This window comes from Caloenas nicobarica, chromosome 12, assembly GCF_036013445.1.
Source record: "Caloenas nicobarica isolate bCalNic1 chromosome 12, bCalNic1.hap1, whole genome shotgun sequence".
NCBI lineage: Eukaryota > Metazoa > Chordata > Aves > Columbiformes > Columbidae > Caloenas > Caloenas nicobarica.
Genome location: NC_088256.1, coordinates 1083802 through 1096619, shown reverse-complemented (window position 1 = coordinate 1096619; position 12818 = coordinate 1083802). Strand labels below are relative to the sequence as shown.

The following is a 12818-nucleotide window of genomic DNA, read 5'->3' as shown; positions in this document are numbered from 1 at the left end:
CAGCACATCGCCCTCAGCTCCCACCTTGCAAGGCTTAGGCAGTGGGCAGCGGCTGGACTGCGGGGCTCAGAGCGCGTCCCGGGATGCTGGCCTGCTCCCTGCCTGCCTCTCCCACCCTTGCAACTGTCTAGCGCAGCTCAGAGTGAGACGGGAGCTAATTGCACTTTTGCATCATTAAAGGAATTCTTGGGAGCTGGAAGTCACCTTCGCAGCACTGTCGGGAAAGGCCCAAGTGGGGTTTGTGAGGCCAGCCTTTGTACCAAAGCTCATTCAACTCTGTGCTCGAGTGCAGGGCACATCTCCCTGCCACTCTGGAGATGTCCAGATCTTCCTCCTGGTGCCTGGCCTCCCCTGGGGAGACAGCAGAGCTGCACCTGGCTGCTGGGAGCAGGGGGGAGTGGGACTTGGCACGGGACAGCTTAAAACTCATCTCAGGTGTGAAGCTGGGGTAAATACTTGGATGCTCCCAGGCTGTTTAGGCTTGGGACTGCTGGGACCTCAATGGCTTGGGCATTCCTGAGCAGCTACACAGAGGCTTCCTTGCTGAGAGGTCGTGCTGGGTCCAGGCTGGAGCTTATCTGCCGAGGGGAGGGAGCTGAAACTTGATGAGAAGCAGCCCTGCGGTGGGTCTGGGTCGCTGGCAGGGGGATTGCTCGCTAGCTGAGAGAGGAGGGCAGGGACCCGCAGTGCCAGGAGGTACCTTGGCTCATCTTGGACAGACTCGTTCTTTTGCCCCTTCACAGGTCAACGCATGGAGAGGTCTTTACATTGGTGTTCCTGATCATTAAAATCCAGCCTTCCTCATGTTCCAGCAGGCTGGGAAAGGCTGCATAAATCCGGGGCTTGCAAACCTCAGCTCTGCCCGCTTGCCTGATGTGCGTCTTCGATGCTCCTCTAATGCTGGTGGGGCCTCGCATCCCTCTACACCCCTTCCTCACACATCGGGAGAACTGAGCAGGCTGCTCAAGCTCAGGATGCTTGCTTGCAAGCATGGCAGTGTTTGGAGGGGCTCGCTGGAGAAGGCAGCATGCTCACGGGCTGCTGGAACTGATGTGATGGGTTAGCAGGTGTCTGTGCCTAGTGGTCTGGTGGGGCTGGGAGGCAACTCTCTGGTTATTGCGTCTGTTCTCGGCTGGCATGATAACTGCAGAACAGGGTCCCAGAAGAAGCCGTGGCCATTGAGGCAGGTCTCCTTGTCCCCCCATCAGCTGGAGCCATGTGCAAGTGCTGCCTGGGTTGCTGGGAGGGAAAATGAACTCTGTTGGTATCTGCCATCCTTTGGTCATCCCATCATTTGGGTCTGTGGCGTCGCTGGGTGGCTGGCACCGGGGTTGATGGTACCAGCCCCTGGCAAGGCATGTGCTCGCCGCACTGGCCCAGTGGCCCCAAAGCTACTTCTTGAAGTAAGCCAGGGCTCAGGGCTGCATTCTCTGCTGCTGTCCTGGCTCCCAGGGGCCTCCGTCCTCCGGGAAAGGCAGGCACAGCATTACCCCTGGGGTACTGGGAAAGTGGTCCCCATGGAGCCTTTGCTCACAGCTTTTGGAAGAAGCCAAAGCGAGAGGAAGCTGTGGGGATTCTTGCGGTTTCCAAGGTGAAGTCAGGTGAATTCATGAAAGCCCCTACCTTTTTTAGCTAGTAAGTGTTGGGAGGCTGGGGGGAGAGTGGCTTGACCCAGCCAGGAGGCAGTGGCAGGCTCCGGGGTGCTGATGTCCAGGTGAGGATGCCAACAGCTGCTCCAGCTGGGACATGCAGGAACAGCTGTGCTCTGCTGGAGGGAGTCAAGCATGTGCTGGTGTCCCCCCAAGTCACCTGTGGCTTTCAGATGGTGCCGGTTGCTGTTCCAGCCATGACTGGGTGATGCTTCGGCTCCATAACTCTGCTCAGCTGGGGGGAGCCCAGCTTGTCCGTAAGGACATGCCCCCCAGGACCCTGTCCGGGCACCGCAGTGGGGATGTACGGAGAGAGAGAGACAAGCCCCTCCACCCTGACCCGCCACCTTTGCAGGACCCCCACGTGAACCGTGGGTGCACAGAGGACAGGCTGTGCAGAACCGTGGACCCTCCGCCGTCCCTCCCCGGGCCAGTGGCAGGGAAGGAAGAGGGGCTGGGGCCGGACAATGGGCTGTGGCGCTGACTCAAACAGCCAGTTCCTGGTCGCTTCCTCTCCCCCCTAGGCTGGAGCTGGCCGTGGGCAGGAAGGCGGAGAAAGCTCGTTTTTCTTTGCTTCTCTCAGCCTGTTTTTGAAGCGAGGGCTCCCGAGCGGCAGGAGCGAGCACCGTGCTGCCTGTGCCCCCAGCCATGGCCAAGGCGGAGTGGCTCCTGGCGCCCTGGCACCGCGGAGGTAAGGCAGGCGGTGTGGGCGGGGGCAGGCAGCGGGGCAGCGAGGGTGGTAGAGCTTGCAGGTACCCTCGCTCAGCAGGGCAGGACCCCGGCTTGTTATGAGCTGTCGGGCATGGGGATGTGGAGGGTCTTGTCTCTGGAGGCTTTGCAATGGCTGCAGGATCGGTGCTGCCCAGCTGTGCGGATCTTGTCCCGCCTTTCCCAGCCTGGCCTCACGTGCAGCATCTCCCCTTCCTTTCTAAATCCTTGCTGCTGTTCCCCAGCCCACTGGAGTGTCTTTGCTCTCCGACAAAGCAAGAGAAGCACAGAGGCACCCTGCTGGTGCATCCCACTGACCACTCCTCAGGCTGGAGCTGAGCCCTGCTGGGGCAGATCCTGCCTGGCCCCACGGCACTGTACCCTCCTGGCAGCTCTCTTGCTGCTGGTGGCAGCAGTGGGGACTGTGGGACCGCGGGTCAACGCAAGTGTCACAGCCAGCCAGGGCCCGCGCTGCTCTCACTGCCCTCACTGTCACTCCTGCTGTGGCTGATTTCACGTCTCAGGCCTCTTTGTCCCGAGCCCTGGCCACATTCCCCTCTCAGGCGACTTCCTTCCATTGTCCCAGCCCCGCAGACTGTAAAACCAGCCGGGCACAGGGGAAATGGTGCTTTCCTGAAGCACCCCTGCCTGGTGAGGGGCTGCAGGCTCTCCAGCACAGGCAGCCTGCACGCCTGGGAGAGCTGTGAGCGCTGCCTCGGGCATCCGTGTGCCACTGAACCTTCCTGGCCAGGCTGGGGACATCACCAGGGGAAAGCAAGCGGGCAGGTGTCAGCTGTCCTGTGCCTCAGGGTACCCCTGGCTGCAGCGTGCGGCAGAGCTGTGCCAGGGTGACAAGGACTGGCAGGGGCTGGGGCTGGCAGGTTGCTGTGCCAGGTTTCCTGAGGCTCTCGGGAAAGGCTCGTGCCTGTTTGTTCAGCTGGGAAGTACATGAGAGTGAGGGTTGCGACACGAGGAGGAAGCCAGGCTGCCAGGCAGACATGGCAGGGCTGGGAGAAGGGCCCTGGGGGGTCTGATCCCGCTGCCCATGGCTGATGGCTTGCTGCAGGGAGCTGGGTCTGGCCAGGCTCCGGGATGGCAAAGACAGGCTGACAAGAGCATCCACGGCCAAGCCCAGAGCAGCCCCTACCAGTACCGGGGCTGCTGCTCCACCCTCAGGAGTGGTGGCTCTTGGCCCCTTGGCAGGGAACGGCATGAGTTCATCTGAGCCGGGCATGCTACCGGGCCAAGACCTGCTGCGAGCATGGCCATGGGCAGTTCCTGTGCCCACAGCATGGGTGAATGGTATGCCCGGGCTCCTCCTGTGCCAGGCTTGCCGGCCAAGTCCTCCCTGCAGCACATGCACCTCCCCTGCCTGCCAAAATTCCTTGACAGGGTCCCAGCTCATGTTGCTGGAGCCAAATGTAGCCGGTGTGGCTTTTCACCAGTGCCCCCCCCATGCCACCCGGCCTCTGCACCTGCCAGGCTCAAGGGCAGTTGCCAAGCCAGCGGTGCCACAGCTCGTGGAGTCTTTGACTAGCATCAGCCGTTCCCCTCTCACCCTGCTGCCACTGGGGCAGGACACCCCTCCACAGGAGGCTCCCCCGGGCTGTCCGTATGGGGTCATGGCTGACACCGTCTGTAGGGAGCACACATGTCCCCTCCACTCCTGCCCTACACAAGGCATGAGGAGAAGGTGATGGATCACTTGGGATCTGTCTGGAGAAAGGGGCTTTTATCTCTTTTGCCGGATCTCATCACAGGGCTGGGCAGTCAGAGTGCCTTAGCACACTGAGCCCTACTGATGGACAGGCATGTTAGTGACTGTTCTACTGGTGGTGGTTTTAATAGAAACCTCTCACATGATTCAGCCTTCTCCCCCTAAGCTGAGTGACCCTCACAGCTGCCAAACCCATCACTCCTGCCAGCAACATCTGCAGTGCCGTTATCTGCTGTACAAAAATCATCTGATTGCATGTTAAACAGGGAGAGTGAGAAGAGCCTCCGACAGATTCGGTGCAGCAGGGCGGTGATATTCTCCAATGCCGCATGGTCTTGCTGGGCACCTGCACAGGAGCACGCAGATGTGCTACACAGGGCAATATTGGGGTCCCGGCCTGGGCACCCCTTAAAAAGCTTCCAACCCCTTTGGCCTTAACCACCAGCAGGTCAAACGTCTCTAAGGATGGCCCTGCCTCTCTGATGGCTTGAAAATGTGCCCACGAGATATGTAATGGAGAGACAGTGACCTGGGGAGGGTCCAGATTTGGACAGGGCACAGTACATCAGCTGTCAGGACAAGGGCTCATGTTGGGCACACTCCAGCCTGTACATGATGGGGGCTTGTGACAAGAGGGACAGGTCTGCGTCCTGGCAGGGCGGCTGGACCAGCAGGTCCATGTTCAGCGGGGGGTGAGCTTGGGACAGGAGGCGCTTTCTGTGGCCACTGCCAGCTCCCACTGTTTGCTCTTTTCTCTTCCTCTCTGCTCGTTGTAGATCAGCGTGCACTTTGGCTCCGTAACACAGGGAATGTCATCAAGCCGCACGCACTGGGAGCGAGCAGTCGCGATGCTGGTGGTGGGCTGGGGCACTTGCTTGAAGCCGGTGGCATATGTTACCAGCACTGCGGCCCATCGGCTCCTGCGGGGTGGGGTTTGGATGGCTGTTGGGATCAGTCTCAGCCTGCAAGTTCACAGTTCTCATCCTCCGGCGTGCTAGGACTGGCGGCAGCGGCTGACTTGCCGCTGTGCCGATACCCGTTGCCATGGCTGCTCTGCTAATGGTGCATCGCCTGCTGCTGCCGTTACATCACTCCTGTGGTACCTCTGCATCGGCAGCGAGGGGCCGAGCTGCACCGTCTGCATTGCCGGTGCTTCCCATGAGCTTGGAGTGAGCTTGACAAGGAAAAGTTTGGTGGCGAGCTCAAGCAAGAGGCATCATCTCATGGGAGCTTCAGCCTGAATTGAAAGAACTCCTGATGGCTCTGTCGAATATCTCCCTGTGGATTCGGGACGCCTGGGCAGTAGGTAAAAAGGGATCCTGGCGTGGAGTGGGGGGACTCAGGGAGATGCTCGTAGAGAGCATGTATGCTGTGCCCTGTGGCTGGGGGTCCTGCAGGGATGCTCTTCTCGCAGGAGAGAGAGAAGCCCAGCTCCCCTTGGAGCAAACTCCCCTTGGCTTCATCCCCAGCCCTTATACACCTGCAGTGGCCATGGCATCCCAGGCCTGACCACTTGTTAGTGCTCAGTGAGACTCTGCAAGCTGTTACAGAGGTAGCAGCACCTACTGCGGCTGGTGGTGCTGGCTGCAGCCCTGCCTAGGGCAGCCCGGCAGGGACCGTCCGAGCGGGATGCTGCTGTGGCCCTGCCTGTTTGCGCTGCCTCTGCTCCCAGTCCCCGGGCAAGGGGCAGAGCTTGCTGCTGCCAGTCTGCAGCTCTGAGAGGGGACAAGTGCCCTGAGAGACATGGGGACGTGCAGGGAGCAGCCTTTGGCAGCCCTGGCCTCTGGCCGCCTGTCATTAACACCTCTGCCCATGCCTGCTGCCTGCTCCCTTCCACAGGCCTCAGGGCAGGGAGGGGGCACTGACACCAGCAGGGAGCTGGGCCAGCTCTGTGTGAGGTGAGCCCCCCTGCCAACCGTGCCTTAGTTTCTCCCCAGCAGCGACGCTGGCTGGGCTCAGGTCGAGTGCTGGGGCTGTGTGGGATGCAGCCGGCCCTCCGAATCTGCTCTCCCAGGACGCCCTTCACCTCCAAGCATTTGCTATGGGGTGGGGGCCTCTCAAAGGCATTTTGTATTTTGAGCCTGCCTCCGATAAGTGTGGCGGGAGGGTCACTGCCAAGGGCAGCAGGCTCTGCTCCGGCTGCACTGTTCCTGCCATCCACCACGTCCTTCTACCAGCTGCTGCAGCTTGGCTGGGGTATCCCAAGTCCCATGGATGTGGGTGGCAGCTGCAGCTTGCACAGCCATCCCAAACCCGCTCCTGCACCACGCTGCTTCCGAATACAGCCCGGCCCTTGGGAGTGCTGGCAGCAGCACCGGTTCATCATTCCCCACCACGGGCCGGGCAGCTGGCTCATCGCATCGCAGAGCCACTGTGTGATGCTGGGCCCTGAGCAGCAGCTGGGGCTGTACCCAAAAAACCCTCTGAGTAACTGCTCCCAGGATCAAAAGTCAAAATGTCAGGGTGTTACGCTCGCTCTTGTGCACAGGATTGTGCAAGATCAGTGCAGGCCAGTGGGGCATGGGTTCGGGGTGCCTGCGCCACTGGACGGATACTTGGTTCATCTGCCCTTGCCCACTCTTCTCAGCTGCTGCTGCTGCTGGGAAAATGAAACCAACCCCACCAGCACCTCGGTGATGCCCACACTGCTGCCTGTGTCAGCTCAGGACAGTGGCAGCTTGCTTGCATTCCCAAATGAGCGTGTGTCTGCAAAGGGTGGAAAGCCCTGTAGGGCAGGGACCCCCCTCATCGCCCCGCACTGCCCTTTCCCCTTTGTCCTGCGCCAGCTGCCCGCGTGGCTCTCTGTTCCCTGCCTGCAGCTCGCACGGGCAGGGCAGGGTGCTGCCCCCCCAGCAGGCTTCCGCTTCGCCCCAGGGCGGCCCCCGCTTTCGGTGCTGCGGTTTGCCCGCATGGGTGGGGCCCGCAGGGTGGGTGCCTGGGTGGGTGCTGGGGTGCCCCGGAGCGGGTCGAGGTTGCGGAGGTGAGATCCCGTACCGTGGCTCTGGGAGGGCAGCGGGGGGCTGCCCCCCAGCAGGATGCTGGCGCTGGGCAGCGTGGGGAGGTAGGGGGGCTGTGCTTTGGGGGTGCCGTCGAGTCTTATTGGGGATGCAGTGTAGCTGCTACGGGGTCTGTGGGGGGTGGCGGGGGTGGCTGCTGGGGAACGCGTGAGCAGAAGGCGAGGAGCATCGGCACCCGCTGGGGCCAAAGGCTGGGTTTGTGCGAGCCGGGTGGAGGGTGCAGTGAGACAGGGTGAGGGGCGCTCAGAAACAGAGGGGACAGCAGCAGAGCTCCCACCCCACCAAAGAGAGCGGGTTGTGGGGCTGGGCTCTGCAGAGGTGAACGTGTGGTCCCTGCCCCCACCCCGTGCCCCCAGCTCCCGTCGTGCAGCCCTGTAGGTCAGGTTTTTGGGGAGATGCCCTGACCCTGCCCTGTGCCCAGCTGTGCTCCTGACTCCCATCTCCAGGGGACGACTGGGCACAAGGGGTGAGCCAGAGGGCAGGGCATGGGGGTCCCTCTGCCAGGACTCCCAGCCCCTCTGGGCATCACCGATTGACAGGCACCAGATTGAGAGACGAGAGGAGGAAAAGCCACATCCCTGTGTGAGAAAAGGGGGGTGCGTCCCCCCACAGCAGGGAAAACCTCATCCCTGGCTGCACGGCACTGCCCTCCGAGGCAGGCTCTGCAGCCGGGCAAAGCCTCAGCGTGGTTTATGCACACACATGCACAACCCCCCAACACCTCTTGGTTGATATGGAAACAAGTCAAATTATTTAAAGGAGAAAGGAAAAAAAAAAAAAACAACTAGTGTTAAGGCACGTCGTTATGGTAACACAAATTATAAAAGTAACTAGGCTAGAGACGTGGCACCTTGTTTTTGGGTGCTGGGCGTTGTGCAGGCTGCGCTGCTCCGTCAGCTGAGCAGGGGGAAGGGCCGGCAGGGTGGCACCCAGGGCAGCAGGGGTGATGCGCAGGGTGCAGTGCCAGGGGAGCCGGGCCACGGCTGACCAAACGCTGCAGGAAGAGGGAGACACGGCTTGTGCAGGGGGTGCTGGGGAGCCCAGCCCCATTCTAGGGCTGTTACCCATCACCCAGGCCAGCGGGACTGCTGTCACTGCCTCAGCTGGGGTCTGGCACAGAGGAGGGTGCTGGTTTGGCAGCCGGGACGGTGGCATGCTCACTGAGGATGGGCACCCTGTGTTCCTGCGCACTGCGGCTAACAGAGGGGAAGCGTTTGTCACGCTGGTAGGAGGAACGCCTTGACTGATGGGGACGGGGACGGGCATGCAAGCAGAGCACACCTGTACCCCCAGCACCCCAGCACCCCACGCTTGCCGTTCTTCCCTGCAAAATGTGAGTCAAACTTGGGATGTGCATCCCCCTGGCTGGGTGAGTGAAGTGGTGCCAGCTGCTGAGCAGGACTGGCCCAGCAAAGGAATGTCAGATCCCAGAGGTGACACCCAGCCCGGAGGGTGACATTGGGCACAGGACCTTGTGCAGCACCTGGTGCTGACAGTGGCTGTTCCTCTGCCCACACCAAGGGCAGCTGGAGAAGGATTAGTCCTAAATCCCAAGGGATGAGACCCTGGTCATCCACGACACCATGTTTAAAGCTCACAAACCCACACTTTGCCGGCTGGGTCGGGGCTTGGATGCACTTAGCAGGCAGCATGCTGGCAGCTGCACTCCCTCCACCCTGACACAAAAGCACCCTGCATAGGAAACCCACATCTGCTTGGGGCCGGCGCAGCTCTGGAGTGGAGGTGCCGGGGCTGCAGGGTCTCCCATGGCAAAGCCAGTTTGCTGGAGCACCGCTCAGCTCCCAGCATGGCCAGCGATCCGGTCAGCTCAAATCCTTCTCTCAGGGACTTTTTCACCTGTATGGGTGTTTCGAAGGGTCTGGGCAAGTGCCTGGCCCATCTCCACAGAGGTTTCCTTCCCAGGAGACCTCTGCAGGGTGTCCGCTGCGGGGCAGGGCATGTTAACCTTGCCAAGCAGGCTGAAACCTGTGTGATGAAAGGCACCATGTCCCCTTCGCTCCCTCCTTTTCGGTTGCAACTTCTGCTCTTCTGCAGCCAAGAGGTTGCTTCACCAGAGTGTACAGCGTTTCCTGTGCCCAGGAGCAGCTGGGCAGTCACCCAGGGCAACAGGGCTTGCTTCCTTCCCCAATTTCACCCTGCTCCCTTCCTGCCTTGTTTTGGCAGCCCATGGGGACCATGTCCAGCGCCAGGAGCAGCAGTAGGGAGTGTGATGGGGTCTGGTCCTGCCCCGCCAGCAGCCTGCCCTGGTGGCTTTGCTGCAGTGGGACACAGCCACATCCCAGTCCCTGCCTCTGTGGAGAGACCTAGGGCAGGATGAGTACGCCGTGCCGGTGCGGCATCAGCCAACAGCCATGGCAGTGCTCGCAGGGAAGCCACCCGCCTCCTTCTCACTCTGCTCCCTCCTGCCTGCAGCCACCTCTAACCTGGACCTTGAGAGCAAGAAAGCCGCCCACACCAAGCTGTCATGGCAGCAGCCAGTGAACGTCTTCCTGGCAGCTGGGCGCCCGCCGGGCATGGAGCAGCTGCACCAGGAGGCCCAGCTCAACCTCCAGAGTTTGCTGCAAGGTAGTGGGGCAAGAGGGGTGGGTGAGGGTGGCAGGGATGGGTGCTGCCCCGGGTGCACGGCCGCCATGCAAACAGCAAGGTCGTCTCCCACAAGCACGTGTCTTAGCCACTCCTTGGACCTCGCCAAGCTGTAGCAATTGGGTCCCTGGGAAGTCCCAACCTCCAGCAGCCCGTCTCTGATCTCTGCTCCCAAGTCACTGCTGCAAGCAGCAAAGCACCTGGGGCCAAGACCAGTTGTTGAGGCTACTGGGGCACCCGCCGGCCCCACCGTGGCACGGTTCTGCCCACGAGGCTCTTGGACACCCAACCACCAATCTGTCTAACCAGATAAGCACGGCCATTGATTTTGTTCCTTTCCAGTTTCTTAACAAAGCCATCATGCGACTTCTGCTCGGATGCTTTGCATTGGGAGCAGAGATCAGAGAGGGGCTGCTGGAGGCTGGGACCCCCCAGGGACCCAACTCCTACAGCTTGGCAAGGTCCGAGGAGTGGCTAAGACATGTGCACCTGGCCTTGCCCCAGCTTGTAATCTCACTGTCAGTCTGAGCAGACCTGGTTTCTGCCAGGCTGTAAGGACTGGCATTAATTAGGTCAACAATTACAGGATGGAGGGACACTGAGTTCCCTCCTGGCTGTCCCCAGTGGGGCTCTGTGTCCCCGGGCAAGCCCCCTGGGAGGAGTGGGGTGGGCTGCCGGGGCCCCAGCGCTGTTTGGTTCCCCACCAGCCCTGACATTGCTCCTTGGCATTGCTCTCTTCCTTACATTCTGAGCTGCCCACGTTGAGCACGGATGGTGAGCCAGCCCCAGGGACAGACAGCTGGGGACACACATGCCTTCATGTTCCTTCTGACCTGGGGGCAAAGCTTTCACCCCCAGCTGGAGCAGGGTCCCAGGCACCATTTCTCTTACAGAGGAGTATGAGGAGCAGTACGCCGAGAGCAGGGTCACTGGGCAGACCTTCCGTGCCACTGGTCACCTGCCCCCTGACACCCCCCCTGAGCCATCGCCCCGACCCCTGCCTGCCAAGCGCCTCGAGTTCGTGCTTATGGTGAGTGCTGGAGTGGCGGGGCAGGGTGGCATGGCCCCCACATCACCTGGAGGAGAGAGGTTGGGGCAGCAGGGCCGACGGGGATCTGTTTGCATCCCACCCTTGTCCCTTTGGTGGGTCACATGCCTTTCCCTCCACAGCCCCCGAGCCAGCGAGCAACCGAAGAGGAGACTGTTGGCACAACTGCACTCGGCGCCCGGCCACCCAATGCCTCCCTGAGCGTCCCCACTAGCCCGGACAAGCAGCCATCCTGGACCAGGGCCTTCCACCTGCCCACCGTGGAGGAGAAGCAGTGGCACCAGTCCTGCTCCATCCAAACCAACATCGTCCCCATCAATGTCTCGGGTAGGGCAGCGCCCCATGGTGCGATGTGGGGAAGGGCATGGGAGGCAGCCCCAGCGCCGAGTCGGCACTGGGAGGATGATGCAGGGTGCAGGCAAGAATGCACCCCAGTGTCTGACTGCCAGGAGGGTGCAGGGCGGTGGGATGGGGGGCTGGGGCTGTGAGCCTGTGTCCCCACAGGCCCAGCAGGCACGAGGGACAGAGCCGTGGACAGCAGGGCCGTACTGCCATCTGTCATTCCCAGCCATATCTCCTGCCATCCGCAACTTTGTGTGTCCTATCACCGGCCACACCACCGTCCTGTTTCTTCTTTCTGCCACACTGCCCAGCTAGCCGGTTCTGTTGTCACCTTGGCTCTTGCTGTGCTCCATGCAGCCAGCCTGTCTCACTTGTCTGTTCATCTGTCCATCCATCCATCCATCCTTGTGGAGCTGCAGCTCCCAGCAGCATGGTCCTGCCTGGCCTTTGCAGACACGAGTGCCATGTTCTACCCCCAGGTCAGAGCCTGGGGCCAGTGGCTGAGCAAGGTGCACCTTCTGAAGGCCCAAGATGTCTTTCTGCCCTTTACCTCCATGATGGAGGGATGTGCCAAGACCACACTAGTCCCTCTCCCTGCCCTGCTGTTCCTCATGCCCATGTCCCCAGTGTGGCTCAGCACCACTGGCCCCATTAACGACAAAGCCCAGAGGTGCAGGGTCCAGCCTCACCAGCACAGAGCAGAACCTGCCACCCAGAGCGGGGCTGGTCTCCACAGCTTTCTGTGCATCCCACCTCCATCTGCAGCATCTCCATCTTCCTGCCAGCCAGCAGTGCCCCCTGTGCCTCCATCTCCCCACGGCTCACCCCACATGACTCACCACTCTCCTGCCATCCACACTTCTGCCATCCACACTCCTGCCTGCAGTTGCCATCCCAGGCCAGGGGACACGCGGTGATGGAGGGGGGACAAGCCCCCACCCCAGCAGACCCTCGTGGCACCACCGCCTACAGCATGTTTGTTTTGGCTACAGGGCAGCACTTTGCTAGGCACGCGAGTGCTCGTCACTCCCTGTTTAACACAGAGACTGCGATGAACCCCAAGTCCACCCTGCGACGTAGACGGACCATTATCGGATTTCCTAACCTGTCTCTGCGAGACCAAGGTGACAGCAAGAACCGCGCAGCCACTTTTGTGCCCTGGAAGTGCTTGGGTAGGGCTGGCACCCACTGGAGCTGCCCTGATGGTGGGCAGAGCCACCCCAGGGGGTGGCAGCCAGCCTGGGCACAGATGGGCTCCCCAGGATGCCTTGGCTTTGGGGAGGTAAAGGCCACCACACTGGCTCTTCTCCCTCCTGGAGCAGCAAGGTGCTGGGCATGCTGGTGACACTGTGCTGGCCCTGGGGCTGACGTGGCATCAGGGACAGCCCCTTAACCCCAAGTCGGGGTCCTGCACTCCTATGGGGTGGGAAGGCCATAGAAATTTCTCCTAGTGACAGGAGTCACCCAGCCTCAGCCCCAGCAGCTCCTGCCCGCGGCCACCCTCCCCGGCTGTGGGCAGAGCCTGTACACAGGGTGCGGGGGCTGCGGGGTGCACACCCTGCCTGGGGCTTTGCTGGGGCTGGCAAGCCGGCCCGCACTGGCGTGCTGAGGGTCCTCATGAGACTGCGAGTACCTGCAGCACTCCTGGCATGGCCACAGACCAGCGTTGGACTCCATGGGAACAGCAGCCATCCTGGCTCGCAGGCCTCGTCATGCCATCCCGTGTGCAAGGG

The 12818-nt window shown here is 61.4% G+C and overlaps 1 protein-coding gene across 5 annotated transcripts in view; it reads left to right on the top strand.

Moving 5' to 3' along the window:
* The window catches only part of NHSL2 (NHS like 2), a 33456-nt gene that overhangs the window by 15067 nt on the left and 5571 nt on the right, over positions 1-12818 (top strand). For 2 of the 5 annotated variants that reach the window (XM_065643423.1, XM_065643425.1), the window contains exons 2-5: positions 9525-9677; positions 10589-10725; positions 10866-11070; positions 12078-12209. In XM_065643423.1, the coding sequence (XP_065499495.1) occupies positions 9525-9677; positions 10589-10725; positions 10866-11070; positions 12078-12209 (627 nt within the window). Of the gene's footprint in view, positions 1-1962; positions 2341-5141; positions 5381-9524; positions 9678-10588; positions 10726-10865; positions 11071-12077; positions 12210-12818 lie in introns of those variants that run through there. The other 3 variants (XM_065643428.1, XM_065643426.1, XM_065643424.1) reach the window with 3 other exon arrangements.